This window comes from Crassostrea angulata, chromosome 3 (assembly GCF_025612915.1).
Source record: "Crassostrea angulata isolate pt1a10 chromosome 3, ASM2561291v2, whole genome shotgun sequence".
Lineage (NCBI taxonomy): Eukaryota > Metazoa > Mollusca > Bivalvia > Ostreida > Ostreidae > Magallana > Magallana angulata.
This window is the reverse complement of record NC_069113.1, coordinates 11,398,859-11,413,995: the sequence shown is the minus strand read 5'-3', so window position 1 is coordinate 11,413,995 and position 15,137 is coordinate 11,398,859. Positions and strand designations below refer to the sequence as shown.

The following is a 15,137-nucleotide window of genomic DNA, read 5'->3' as shown; positions in this document are numbered from 1 at the left end:
AGGTTGCAACTGACGTCAATTTTTACTTAGTTTTTTCGGAATAAATAATGATATTTACTCAAGGCGCACGAATTATGAGTCAATTTAGCAAATATGTTCAACATCGGGCTCAGAGTTTAGGAACGGAAATGACGTAATAGGAGCGACACGGACTAATGGCGTATGAAAGGTACAACAAAGTTGTGCAGAAGTTATGCTAGATACACCTTATATTATGATAAATAAATAAATTTTCCAATGAACAAGTGTTTCTGGTTTGAAATATTTACAGTTGCAACGGTATTTATTTGTGAATCGTTAGCAGCTGCAATCTTGTTTAGCGTACAAAGGGGAGGGGGGGGGGGGGTACCTTGTTAATATCCTCTTCCCAAATTGAGTTTAGAGTGAAATCAACTGAAAAGCGTTAAATTGTATCTGTAGAGGAAAAAAATATGTTGATTTTGTGTTAATGACAAGGATTAGTGTTATGATATTTATATATATTTGGTGCCCGGCCAAGCATCTGAATATTTTATCTGTAACAGACACCATTCTATGTCATTCTTGTCTTTTATTCCTAACTGCAGAAATTTTCTTTTTTAGCATTCGTGTCAGTAGATGGAGTGATGACCATGATCATAAAAGTAGCCTAGAAGCTGCAGCTGAGGCAGCAGCCAAAGTCAACGCCATGCTTATAGCAAAGGGAAAGCTCAAGCCATCACAACTCTCACAACAACAGGGCATCAAGCCAAAGGTATACATGTATTTCTTGTTGCACTGAATGTATTACAGTGATTGTAAGAAATGTTATAATTATTTTACTGTAAATGCTATCTGAATGGTAAAGATGTACACAAGTCGTAAATTATTTGTTGCAATAATTTTTGAAATTGACCCATACATGTATATTTTATTTATCTCCCCTTAAAATAGAGTACTTCACAGCCAGGAGGCTTAATTGTAGCTGAGGTAGAAATAAATGATGTTCCAATAGGCTGCAGAAATATGTTGACAAGAGGGGCCACACAAGAAGAGGTATATGTATTATTTTGTATTTTTATTTTGTATTATTTTTTATTGTATTGTTTAAAATATGACCAATGTAGATTGAATTATAATGATATTTTTAATGTGAACACATACACAAATGTCAATCTAATTAAGGAACTTGTCAATCCTAAAAACATTACAGCTGCTAGAAGGATGTGTTGTTTTCTAAAAAAAAACTGTTTCAACGCTAGAAAGGAAAGTCAAAAATGAAACACTTATACAATTTTATGAATACCAATAATAGTCTTCGCACAAGCCTAGTTTTGTTCACCCAATGTTTTGTCCATTGTAGATTTATTAGTTAATGTTAACTTTTGCATGCTATGTTTAATGTTTTGTTTTATGTAACTCATATTCATGACTGTATGCCGACATGGTAATTGTCAATAAATGAATTGAATTATAAATTTATACCATGAATAACTTTCACTAATCACTTTTTATTGAATCTGAATAACAATGAAATTATTTTGATTTTCCCTTAAGATTTCAAAATTGAGTGGTTCAGCTGTTTCAACAAGAGGTCGATATTTATCACCTGAAGAGAAGATGGGAAACTTAGGGTAATTTGAATATTTTTTATCATATATTTATGATTTTAAATTTACAAATGTTCATTCATTTTGCTTGTTATTTATTCTATATCTCAAAATAAGTTTTCATGTATATATATGTTTCAGTGACCGACCACTTTACCTCTGCGTGCAGGGATCTTCCCAAGAGTCTGTAGACAGTGAGTAAAGATTTGTGTAATTGTTTCTTAGTTACAGATTCAATGTAAGTTTATGCAGTTCTCAAACAAAAATTCCTCGTAGATAGAGGAAAAATTGTTTGACTCAAAAACTTGAAATTTATAGATCTGCATAATCTTATTAATCAAGTCAACTTTTTTAAGCATATAAAGTTCTGCATATACAGTATTCTTTTTAGCTCACCTGAGCTGAAAGCTCAAGTGAGCTATTCTGATCACATTTTGTCTGTCGTCCGTCTGTCTGTCTGTCCGTCTGTCTGTAAACTTTTCACATTTTCAACATCTTCTCAAGAACCACTGGGCCAAATTCAACCAAAGCATCCTTAGCCTAAGGGGATTTAAAGTTGTGAAAATTAAGGACCACGCCCTTTTGCAAAAGGAGATAATTAGGAATTTATGAAAATTTTCGAGAAATTTTCAAAAATCTTCTTCTCATGAACCATAAAACCAGGAAAGCTGAAACTTGTGTGGAAGCATCCTCATATAGTGTAGATTCTATTTGTGAAAATCATGACCCCCCGGGGGTAGGGTTGGGCCACAATGGGGGGGGGGTCGAAATTTAACATAGGAATACACAGAGTAAATCTTTAAAAATCTTCTTCTCATGAACCATAAGACCAGGAAAGCTGAAACTTGTGTGGAAGCATCCTCAGGTAGTGTGAATTCAAAGTTGTGAAAATCATGACCCCCGGGGGTAGGGTTGGGCGACAATTGGGGGTCGAAATTTAACATAGGAATATATAGAGTAAATCTTTAAAAATCTTCTTCTCGTGAACCATAATACCAGGAAAGCTGACACTTGTGTGGAAGCATCCTCAGGTAGTGTAGATTCTAATTTGTAAAAATCATGACTCCTGGGGGTAGGGTGGGGCCACAATGGGGGATCGAAGTTTCACATAGGAATATATAGAGTAAATCTTTAAAAATCTTTTTCTCAGAAACTAATCAGCCAGGAAAGCTAAAACTTGTGTGAAAGCATCCTCAGGTAGTGTAGATTCAAAGTTGTGAAATCATGACCCCCAGGGGTAGGGTGGGGCCACAATAGGGGATCGAAGTTTTACATAGGAATATATAGAGTAAATCTTTAAAAATCTTCTTCTCAGAAACTAATCAGCCAGGAAAGCTGACACTTGTGTGGAAGCATCATCAGGTAGTGTAGATTCAAAGTTGTGAAAATCATGACCCCCGGGGTAGGGTGGGGCCACAATGGAAGGTCAAAATCAGAAAATTTTCATAATCGATTATCGGAAATAATCACAAGTGTATAATCGATTAAATAATCGAAATTTTTCAAATTATGTTTAATTGAATGAAACTCTGAACAAAAACTTGCGTCTTGCGTTGTATATACAGTAATATATACTTGTTTCAGTTGTTTGAAATTATTAAATATTTTTTCAAATAAATCAAATATGTTAATAAAATTTATATATTATTACATGTATGCACATACAATCTTATTTATTGCACCTGGTTAGAATAAAAGAAAACTAGGAATTGTACCATTTATAGTGACTAGGAAGTTAGGAGCAAGATCAAACTTCAAACAATAAACATAAACAATTTAAAATATAACAAATTAATTTGAAATTCAGAGTTCAAATCCTATTTCAAAAACATTAAACCAAAACAATTTAACATTTAAACATCGTGACTAGAAAGTTTACTACTGGCCGAGTCACATGACATACCACTTCAATGTTTCACCTGTACATTTCAAGGTTTTATTCAAGAAAATGAGCAAGTCAACAATCCAAAAAACTTCCACACCGTGGATTTAAAGTTTGTATTTGGATATGGAAATATTTTCTGAGTCATGTTATTGTTGGGATCTTGATAAGTGGCATTTGCCTCGTACGTGAGGCTTGCACATCGCGCCGCCATTTTGTTTATAAACCTATTTTCGTTTTGAGGTGGCAGGGGACAGTTTTTTTGATACAATTCATTGTAGCCAAGGGATGCATGTCTTCGGAACTCTGTAACTAGAATTTCCTCAGTTCCCATTCAGCACAAATACCTTTAATTCACTCTTTATAAGGCCAATCACCAATTTCTGAAGAAAATTACTAATCAAAACCTGTAAAATTCTCTACATACTGGTTTTTATGAGATTTTGACCCTTTCATATTTTGCTAATTTTTCATGATTTTTCAGCTTTTTAGACCTCCCCCAGCTAATTCCCTGCAGAGGGTTGACCTTCCGTACCGCGTGCATGTTGCACTATCACATGTAACAAACTTACCGGTGTATAGTTTTCAATGTCCCATCCACCTACTTTTCGTGTTATTTAACCTCCCGTCTGTAACTTGCAATTTCACTGTGTAAAGTCAGCACACAGTCATAGCCGCAGGTTTCGCATTTTACTTCTGATTCTCATGTACCTAACATAAGGGGCCTACATATTGCATATCAATTTCAACAAGAGACACCCCTCTAACTAATGATGATCATTAAAAATCATTTCATGAATTTTAGCAACACTCATAAGCCTTCAAGTACAGCAACTCTCAATTTTACAAAAATATTGACGGGTACTTTATTCGAAACTGTCCCTTGCTACCTGATGTTTGAAAAAAGTCAAGTTGTACGAAGAATTTTCGTAACTTACGTTTGTATTAAATTTTTTTTTTAAATAATCGATTATGAAAATTTTAATCGATCATCGACATCGGGAGACATTTAGCGACCGACTTTCGATTGTCGGCGATAATCGGCCCATCACTATGTCTAACATTTCATTTAACTATTTTATACATGCATTAATTTATTATGATACTTTGTTAGTTGCTGTCGGGAGAATTAATGAAATCATACTGAATGGAATGAAGGCTAAAGGATCAAGATTCGCTCCCATCACAAGACCCATGGTTCCATTGCAGAGACCCATGCTGAATCAACCCCCACCCCTCATGTCATTGGAGACTCAGCCTCCTCAAATTCCCACTGGGGTAAGCTGGAATTCTCAGACTTCATTTAAACTTGGGGCCTTGTTAATCCAGGCACCTTTATTACCATTTAAATTGTTCAGATCTATGATTTGTTTGAATTTGTGAATAAACACAATATAGATTATTTTAATCAGATATACAATTGTGTGCAGAAAAGTGAAGCATCCAAGTTTTTGGCACTCCAAAAAATAACATATGACTCATGTAATATTCAATCACTACAGAATGACTAAAAATTAACACTGTTGTTGTGAATTTTTAGGTACCTGTTCTACAAGAAAAATTATATATAGGATTGGAACATGCACCTCCAAATTTTGATGTCAAAAATAAAATATTTGGACCAATGGTAAGTGGATATATACATTGTATGTACATGTACTTATTAATTAATTAATTACGCTATAAAATTTTTATACATGTAAATAATTTAATGAGATTTTTTTATGCTTCCAAGTTTGCTCTTCTATATTGTTATTGTGCGTTTTGTTTAGGGTTCCTTCTTAAACCACATACAGGCAGAAACTGGAGCCAAAGTAACTTTACGGGGGAAAGCTTCAGGATTTATAGAACCCATGTCAGGGAGAGAGGCGTTCGAACCAATGCATGTCCATATACAGTGAGCAAGAAATCTGATATGTATTATGTTTCTAGTTATCTGGTATAGCTGTAGAATTGACTGTGTGGTATGTAAAGTTGTAATATTCTCCTTCTTTCTTTTTTTCAGACATGGCACTTTACTCGGTCTTCAGAATGCTAAGCAGCTTGCAGAAAACCTAATTCAAACAGTAAGTTATAAGATTTATATCAATCCTGTTTAATTAATTTTAACCATTTCATTTTATTTCAGGCATTTTGTACCTTTGTAAACGATGGTATACAAACTTACCTGGAAGACTACCATAAATTATCATGCATATAAACACCCCTGGAATATGAGCCCCAAACCTGATGATGAGTTAAACACTCCATCTCTTAAAGTTTAGTCAATGAAAGATCTCTGTTAATGTTATGAACATTTTCCTAAGAATAAAAACATACATGTAAATTTTTTTAATCCCTTCATTCAAAATCCAGCTTTAGGCACACGTATGAATTATTGCATCAGCATGATTGAAGTAAGCAGTGGTGAATCACCTTAACAATCGAAGTTAGAAATGAATGAAAATAATTCTAAACATATGCATACTGCATGTATGGGTAAGGTTAATGTACAAATGTTTTGGAAATATAGTGGTAAAGATATTCCATTAATATGTATATTGAATTGAATTATGAAATAATTTTTCTACCTCTTTTGCCTATTTGCTTTGCAAATTCATTTTATAATTTGAAAAATTTTTAGAAGATTAATTCAAAGCATGCTTTCATTTTAACATTTTAATAATTTCAAACTTTAAGGTCACTGCTTAATTTTATTTGCAACAAATTACAAGAAAGAAAATGACAAAGAATAATAATAATACATGTAAAAGATCCTTTTTTGTGGGGTGATATGATGATAATTTATGGTCATATACGTTCATACCCTTTTACAGCAAAGAGTTCTTTCTATTGAAATCTCTTATTTTTATCAGACATGCATGATTTTTCATAGCCCTTTATAGCCATTTTTCTGACTGTTTCTTTTTCCAGAGGAAGGTTTGTATGACATTTAACTCTATATTTGTTTTGGCCCAGGACAAGAGATGGATGTGTTTTGTGTGGATTTTTAACGTACCTTGTCTTACAGATAAAATGTTTGTACAGTTCAAGAGACGACTGTGTGTTGATGGCATCCAATCTGTGTGCATTAAACTTGTAATCCTCTGCAATTGTACACAATCATACTTGTAATCAACTGGAATTAACTGATATTGTGTATTTGTATACATGAACATGATATATGTAATCCTATAAAAGTTTTTGAATGATTTATTTTTCCTTAATGTACATGTAATCCAATGACATTGTTAATCTGAATATTCTACCCTACACTAGCTAGCTCTACATGTACATAAATTTATATGCAGTATAAAACAGTCCTTTAAACCACATTCTTTTAATTACTTGGTTCCTCCTGTGTACATGTTTGCTATTGGTAAAAAGGAATGTTGTTGGTTAAAATCAGTTTAAATATACATGCTTTTTTTTCTGTGTACCTAGAAATTATGACGTGTACTTGAGAAAATTTTTGAAAGTTTTTTCTTTTTTTAAGAAACTTGGATTATACTGTTGGGAGTATATACTTATTAGCAGTTTCTTATCTCTGACAAACTGGCATTTTTATATCTCCAAATTCAGTCTCATTTCCTATTTTCGTAATGCTTTTGATGTTATGAGTTGATTTGTGTTTATTATTATTTTTTTTTTAAAAAAGAAGTAACGCGAATGACATTTGGGAGTAAGAAATGTAAAGAACCAAGTAATTAATTGTTAATCATTAATTTAAATGTCTTTATGGATGTTTGTTTATGTCCCTTTCTCTTGCTGTTAACGGAATGAAAAATTTGTTCTATATTTCACCAAATTTCAATACTTCATTTTCATAGAAGTACCAGTACTTTCTAATTTATTGGCGGTGAAGAACTTTGCCAAAGAAAAAAATTTACATGTGTCTTGTAGGTGAAATATTGTTCAAATGGCTCATCAGTGGGTGATGTGAAATTAAATACATATACATGTACTGGTATGTAAAATTGCAACATGTTGACCCAGACATTAGACAGACGTACAGACAAACTAATGAGATTGGACTGCATGGACTTCTAAGATGTTTAATCATTCACATGCTTTGGTCTCTTTTAGGTTCAGCAAGATTATGCCCAGTTCCAGCAAGCTTTGGTCGCTCTGCCACCCAATCTCTCCCCTGCTACAGCTGCCATAATAGCAGGTCTGCAGCAGAGTAAGTCATGGCTAATCCAGAGACGCTCCTAATGTTAGGCAGATTTTGTTGTTGCTAAGGCCAAGAGGGAGTAGTTTCCTTTAGTCTTAATATCAGAATTTTTTCTGTCCCTGTTTCGAGGCCTCCATGATGAGATGATCCCAAAGATGGTGTCACGTTTTGCTGATTTCGTTTTCCTTGCCACTGCTGGATAGATTAGCTTTAGATTCACTGAGATTTTATTAAATTTTTAAGTTTTTGAAATGATTTACTTTTATAATTATCAGTTACAGTTTCTATTCATTTTTCATACATATACATATATTTAGTGCAAGTAAGTACAAAAACCTAGATTGCAAAGATTGTTAGAGAAGTTGCAAAGGATTGTGATCATTAAATGATTAAGTAATAAATGTATGAATAAATGAATAGATATTGTTGATTAAGAATTATTCATATATAACACTGATGATATGTATCTCCCTGATAACTTGAACATATGATTATTTTTCAGAATAATTATAAATAATTTGTTTAAGGTTACAATGGTCTTCCAGTTTTCCCTGGATTTCTAATCCTTTGTTTGATTTGTAATAATAAAATAGTTGCCACTCTCCAGGAAATACATGTAGGACCTCCATCAGATGGACTTTCTTGGACAAGGATAACAGACATCAGTGGATGGCCTTTAGTTTTATTTAGTTTTGCTGACACTGTCTGCTAATCATTATGGTCATTAAAATGTAAATGCAATGACATATTCTAAAATCAGTTCAGATTTATTTTCATTACACAGTGAAAACTAAAACAGAAAGATATAATTATGTATGGCTTGGGTTCTTTGGTGGAAGTTTTGTAGAGTTTCTCAGAATATATAATTTATATTTTCCCTTACAGACAAGCTAATCGGGCACAGATTTTACACCAACTAATGTTGAAAAGAGTTAATTATGGAAATTAGATATGCTCATAAATTGTGTTCTGTTCGAATTCAATCCAAGTTTCTTAGAATTGAATGGACTCAGTGGCCTGATTGTTATATAAGGACTCGACAATCTGTTTCAATGTTGTTTATAGATGGGACAAATGTCACTTAAATATGAATTACTTTCAGCCTCCATCCTCGGTGCAAGCTGGTGCATATCTTGCAGAATTCAAGGATATTTATGGCTGAATTTAGATACGCTGTACATGTATCCCCTTTTTTAGATTATTTTGATTTTGTGTGATCACCAGATGCCTTTGAAAAAAAAATGATGTTATTAATAGTGATAGCATTGGATTTCAATGTAGAGGTTACATGCAAATTACTGTTGCAAAGAGTTATCAAAATAAATAATAGTTGATTGTGTTTAAAACTGTAGATAAAATACCTAAAAGACTCATTAATTGTAGCATTGTGAACCAGTGAGAAACTTTACAAGACTTTGATGTAGACAGTGTCAGCAGTATGTAAGGTTTTGATTGTGACATTTCCCTTGTTGGCTCCTCTCTACAAATCTCTATTGTTCCTCAAACAGGTGCCCCAGGAGGGATCCTCAGCCAGCAAACGATCAGTGCCCTGTCAGGTGGGACTCAAGGGATACCACTGCAGCCACAACCAGGTAAAATATTATTGACAGCATCATTCTTGCTTAGTTTTTTCCACTTTCAATTGTGATACATCGAATGGAAATAGATTTCAGATTCAAAATAAGATATATATCAAAATGTCACAGAACATTTTGATAGCCATTTTTCTCAATTGAATATTGCTTCCCACTAACTTGTGTTTTATGTACATGTATGAATGAAATTTTTCATCTTTCTTTTAATATATGTCGACTTACTCTTTTGAAGTATTCAAAGAATTCCTTGTTATATTATGGTAGGTTTGCAGCCTCTGACAACGATTCCTGCTATCAATCAACCGGTGATGACAAATGTGGTCTTCTCCTCTAGTCCTGTTCTCACGTCTCACAACCAAGGTTAGTACACAAGGGCCATCAAACAAACTCAAATTACAGGAAGTTTATTCATAGATAGAAAAAGATATTAGTCACAGTAGATATGTCACATTTAGTAGGGAAAGATCAGAGAGAAATATTCAGACATGTCCTTACTTGGAATTTTTCAGTTTGTTCTACTCTAGCCGGTGGCCCTCCTCAGCAGGTCATAGTACAGGCACAGGTTCCCCCTCCCCCTCACGGAATTCCACATCTAGGGCATCCCCATTTGATATCGACCAACCCTCCCCCTGCCAGCAGTCCCCAGCCCCTGATGACAACGGTGCAGCCCGAGTTAGTTCCCACCTCTCTCCCGGTGTGGGGATCATCAGCCCCTGGGGCAATGCCCACTCAGCAAATTATACAACAGGTACAACTCTCTCTTTCTTTATTTTGTCTGTATTTTGTACCTTGCTTTGGCATGTATTCGTGTAATTAGATGTTCAATATCTTGTTTATAACATTACTATTCCCTTTAGATTCCAATGAGTGTCGGCCCGCCAGTCAGTAGTTATGGGCCCCCAATCTCTAGTGCCTACATGCCTATGTCTTCTTCGCTGGGACCAGTGACTTGCACATACACGCAGGTCACCACTGTCCCTTTGCTGAGGGTGTCCTCACCGGTGACTGTCACTTCCTCCACCCCCACCCCTTACAATTACGGGGGTCCTTTGAAGGAAGAAAACAAACGGAGATTTACAGAGGAGAAACCTGACGATAAAGTGCCAGAAAACTTGCTTGGTTATGAGGTGTGTTCAAAAAATTTAGATTGCTGGATGGGGTCATCCAAATACATGTATTTGGAGTTTTTCTTTACTACATAATAGTAATGGCTTAAAGTACCTTATTTTGATTGCTGATCATCTAGCCTCCTTGAGAATGATATATACAATTTTTAAAAACCTCATTCTCAAAGTTTATCTCATTAATTCATGAACTAAGATGTAAACTTATGATTATAATGATATTGTCCATTTGATTTCAGCATGGTCCACCTCATCTAACAAACTTGGTGGTACAGGGACCACCCCCTGCACAGTCTCAGTCTCCGTCCCAGGGACAGCTTGTTCAGGGACCAGTCACACACGTCATTCAGGCCTTACCCCCCACACAGATCATCCATGGTCCCCCACCCACCCAGATTGTACATGGTCCACCTCCAGGCTACCAAGCCCCTCCCCCTCATCTCATACACGGACCACCGCCTCACGGCCAGATTCCAGCCCCATATCATCTAGGACCACCCCCAGTGGTATCCGATGGAGTACCTGTCATGTCCCACAGTACTCAGCCCCCGCAAGGTGCCCCCGTGTATTCTGTCCATACTTCTATCTCTGAGGAGGGAAGGTTAGTGATGAGATTGACCCACATTTTATGTAGAAATATACTGATAATAAATGTACCTAAAATAATTTAGTTATTAGCATCAGTGATAATATGATAACTAAATGTCATCAGAACTGGACTTTTTGATTGAATGTCAGGGAAATACAGAGGAACAGTACCTATCATATCTTTAATTCTCTTACAGAAGTGTTTGACATTACTTAACTATCACATAATAAGTATGCAAATTATGAGTGAAAGGTTATAAGGTACATGTAATTGTTAAAAATTAGGTCAGGAAGATTTACAAGCATGTCAACAACAGTGAGGGAGCAAAGTACTCGGTCATTATAATGATATTCTAGTTTGACTAAGAGCATGTTAGCTGTTTTGCTTATCCCTAAGACCATAACTCTTTATCCTAATAAATGAAACTAAATGATGTGGTAAACATATACGTGTAGCCTGTGTAAGGTTTATTTCAATCTGAGAAGAAATCTTATACAGTGAAAATATTTTACTTTGGATCAGGTATATTTCTGAGGTGCTTATTAACCTTGACTTTAGGTTTTAAAAGTTTGCTGAAATATCCACCATATAATTTTAGAAAGTATTTTAAAAAAATTTAAGCTCAGTTGGTACATCTGGTTGATTAATATTTACTGAAAAAAGGAATTTTAATAGTTGTTGAGGCTGTGATGATACTCGGATTTATATAGGATATGGGTAGTTGCTAATTGGATGACATATTGTGCCCTATAGGGAAATGTTAACAACAATTGTTCTACATTAATTATTAAGCTGTACCATTGTGAAATAATTCCATTTTTAACTGGGTTTTCCAAAGGAAAAATCTGGTTTATATTAAAATGGTGAAAATGACGGATAGGTGGGCGGCTGCCAAAAGGGCACCCCTATTTTATGAATAACTCCTCCTACTGTTTTTAAGATAGGAAGTTTTTCTTTCGCAGATCAATTGTACATATATCAGAAGTGTGCATATTGCTAGGATTTTGATTTCTGATTATTCATGAAAAATACCAGCTGTTGAACTTAGTCATTTTTGGGCAAAATATTGCATATATGGTACCCCTTTTATTTGGGTAACTTCTTCTACAGTTTTCAAGATATTATTTTTGAAAAAAGTACCAGTTGTTGCTCTGTGTTATTTTTTGACAAAAATATTGCATATACAGTATCCCATTTCTCTGGAAAGGTAGTGTTCATCAATTCAGGGTTAACAAATGGATTATGGATATATACTGTTCACACTAAAGAAAACCCGGTTTGCTGTCACATTAACATCTTTTCTCTCGTTTATTTTGTTAGAGTGACCCACACATACACAGTGCAGTCCAACTCTGGTGGATTGGCGACCCCTCCCCAAGATTCACCCGGTGATGTGGATAAGAAACTCATGCCACCCCCTGCTCTACCAACAGGTCAGGACAATTTGATTTTGACCACTTATTTGCTTGGAACTTTATTTTCGCCAGCATCCATAACGTTATTGTCATTTTGAGAAGAATTTTAAAGGGATGAGAATGAGGTAATTGCATGTTTAATTTAAAGGCACTGTTATATATTCTGCAGGGGTAAAGCGGCCAGCATCTGAGGCACTTCCAGAGTCACCAGACAGAAAAAGTAAAAAAGGTGACAAATATAATTTATTTTATGAGTGTACGTTATCCACCTTTACTTCTCAATTAATGAAAGCAGGTTTCAATGCCACATAAAGGGAAATGCAATGACAGTCCATAATTTAACAGTACCACAGTCCATAAATTCTTTAACAAAGCTGAAGCAGAAAATGACAAAAATACTTAACATATCACCATCTTTGGTTTACAGATAGCGATGATGAAGATGAGGAAGTAAAGTCGTCCTTGAGACAACAACATAAGGAGGCCAAGAAATACCAATACAACCAGTACTCCAGTACCCCCCAGTTATATGGTCAGCCTCCACCTCCAGAACAGCTGTCTCCCTCAGGACAGTATGAACAGGGCCAGCAGCCGCCCCCACAGTTCTTACCCCCAGGGCAAGTTGTGACAATAGCCCAACACACAGACACTCCCCCGGGGTCAGAGAACCTGGCCCAGCCAGGACTGCAACAACAGATAATTATCCAGCAGCCTCAGCAACTGCCTAGCCATCCTCCCCCTGCCTTCCAACAACCCATGTTCACAGGACAAGTCTCTCACAGCCCACCCCCTCCCCCACCCTGGACCACAGACCAACCCCCTGTGTCAGGACCAAGTCCTGGCCCAGCCCAGCAATTGATCCCCCAGCAGATTACACTGGCCTCACCCCACAGAGTCAACCCTCCGGACCAGAGACTGATGCCCGAGGAACATAGAATCTATGGCGAGGCCCTGCCCCCACCTCCTCCAAACTATCAGACAGGCCCACCTCCACCTGGATCCACTCCCCAGATCATTGTCCCCTCTCATCTACCCCCTCCCACACAGACAATAGTGTCAGTACCCCAATTCAATGGACAGCCTCCCCCATTCCCTGGTCAACCCCCTCCCCAGGGGAGTTACCAGTACCCCACTGGCCCCCCTCTTACTATGTCTTACTGGTGAATCAGGTGCTGTGGTGCAAGAGCTTGTATGTAGTATGACTGGTTCAAATGATTTTGCATGAATGAAATTGTTAATTATTGTAAACTAGATGCAGCTTGGCTGTTATTGTGTGAGCGTTGCTTTTGTGTTGTTATCAAATAACGACCAAATAATTTGTTGTTAGAGTGCTTTTGACGTCATCAAATGACCAATAAAAAATTAAATTAGAAAATATATTGTAGTAAATCTTGTTTTGTTTTACCATGATTGTGGTAAATTATTTGTTTCTTATTAACATTGTACATGGTTGAACGCCCGTCGGTGTGTGACGGTAGCTGCAGCCCCGTATTGAGCTCAGCGGGAAATTTGGACCACGATCGGGCAACCAAATTTCCCGTGTCGCCAGTTCCGATACTAGGTGTGACGGTTTTTAATGATATGCTCCCAATACATGTCCTGGTTGAAAAGTCTACAAACTATTATAATAACAAAATCCGGGTAATTTTACATTAATTTATTAGCTAACCCTGATGTCTGTATTCGTGAATATAAATCTTATTTTTGATCTTATTGTCCAGGTTAAACAAATGCTCGTCTCTCTCCTCTGGTATGTGTTTCCGGATATAATCCGCTAACCGTGTCACATATTCCGAGTTTGGACCGGCAGTCCCACGTGTCCGCACCACAGTGTCAGCAATACACTCTAAGTCTGTGTCCTCATTCTCGGACACGGGCCCCACGTACAAGGGGTTCCTTTCTGTTGCCATGTACACTAACACGTCACAAGGACTCGCGTTTTTGCCGTAAAACTCCGTTGTGATTGTCACATAACTGCCGAGTAATTTTTCCCGCACACTCAGTTTTTCTAAGACCTGTGCCACTTTTTTCGCACCTTTCACCGTGAACTTCACTCCCCAAAGACAATCCTGTAATTAGAAATGTAAATAATAAGCTACGAGTATTTGAAACATTAGTAGAAACGTGGCATTCCTCATTTATCACAACACGCTATTTGGTTGGTGGAATAGGTAAACAGTTGCTATTAATAGAATGAGAACATGTGCGAAGGAGAAATGATGCAATGTTTTTCTGTACGTACCTGTGCGTCTGTTTTGATCAAAGTAGCTACTCTTCCAGGCTGTAATAACAAGGAAAATTTATTAGAATGAAAAGTGCTTTGGAAGTAAAGTGCACTCCGTCAATATTGCACTATTATTAATAGTACCTTTAAATTGCGTACTTATCTTTCTCAGTGACAGAACATAATCAATGAATTATTTTATACATGTATCGTTCTCCAAGTTATTACAAGTTTTCAATATATTGAAAATGATTGCCTTCATATAAACAAAAACCAAAAATGTACAAAGCAATATTGTAGTAATTGTAATAAAAAGTGGTTATAGAAATAATATGCGTCGTATAAAGAACACACGGCTTGTTTACCTTTTGGTCTGTGCCCCTCTGTTCTGTGTTGCTTTGCCAGAATCGTCTTTGGTATCCTCGAATATACCCGTGTTCCCTTGTGGTATAATGAAAGTCGGGTTTCCACATAAGAGAGCCATATCCAAATACGTGCAGTTCTTCCATCGTGTGTATTCCGCTGTGTGTGTACGAGACCATTGATCAGTGGACCTACTACGCCGTTATGAAGCCAGCTGTTTACGG

The 15,137-nt window shown here is 36.3% G+C and overlaps 2 protein-coding genes across 2 annotated transcripts; one reads left to right on the top strand and one right to left on the bottom strand.

Annotated features, from left to right (window-relative positions):
* The first annotated feature begins 59 nt into the window (after positions 1-59).
* LOC128177886 (uncharacterized) lies at positions 60-13,703 on the top strand. Its single transcript, XM_052844784.1, has 18 exons — positions 60-169; positions 583-733; positions 913-1,014; positions 1,516-1,592; positions 1,710-1,762; positions 4,565-4,728; positions 4,991-5,077; positions 5,223-5,347; positions 5,456-5,516; positions 7,516-7,612; positions 9,112-9,195; positions 9,463-9,558; positions 9,708-9,946; positions 10,056-10,325; positions 10,562-10,923; positions 12,232-12,344; positions 12,496-12,555; positions 12,754-13,703. The coding sequence occupies exons 1-18, from the start codon at positions 156-158 to the stop codon at positions 13,488-13,490; spliced, it is 2,892 nt and encodes a 963-aa protein (XP_052700744.1). The 5' UTR covers positions 60-155; the 3' UTR covers positions 13,491-13,703.
* Positions 13,704-13,968: 265 nt separating this feature from the next.
* On the bottom strand, positions 13,969-15,137 carry LOC128177890 (glutathione-specific gamma-glutamylcyclotransferase 1-like). The gene is made up of 3 exons (XM_052844794.1): positions 14,916-15,137; positions 14,569-14,607; positions 13,969-14,395 (listed from the first exon to the last, which is right to left on the bottom strand). The coding sequence occupies exons 1-3, from the start codon at positions 15,090-15,092 to the stop codon at positions 13,991-13,993; spliced, it is 621 nt and encodes a 206-aa protein (XP_052700754.1). The 5' UTR covers positions 15,093-15,137; the 3' UTR covers positions 13,969-13,990.

Bases quoted from the DNA above. Each gene is read 5' to 3' on its own strand.
- LOC128177886 (XM_052844784.1), top strand. The intron at 734-912 runs GTATACATGTAT...CCCTTAAAATAG, and splicing joins AACAGGGCATCAAGCCAAAG to AGTACTTCACAGCCAGGAGG. The intron at 5,078-5,222 runs GTAAGTGGATAT...CGTTTTGTTTAG, and splicing joins ATAAAATATTTGGACCAATG to GGTTCCTTCTTAAACCACAT.
- LOC128177890 (XM_052844794.1), bottom strand. From the start codon at position 15,092: ATGGTCTCGTACACACACAGCGGAATACACACGATGGAAGAACTGCAC. The intron at 14,608-14,915 runs GTAAACAAGCCG...TTGTTATTACAG, and splicing joins AGAGGGGCACAGACCAAAAG to CCTGGAAGAGTAGCTACTTT. The intron at 14,396-14,568 runs GTACGTACAGAA...TTCTAATTACAG, and splicing joins TGATCAAAACAGACGCACAG to GATTGTCTTTGGGGAGTGAA.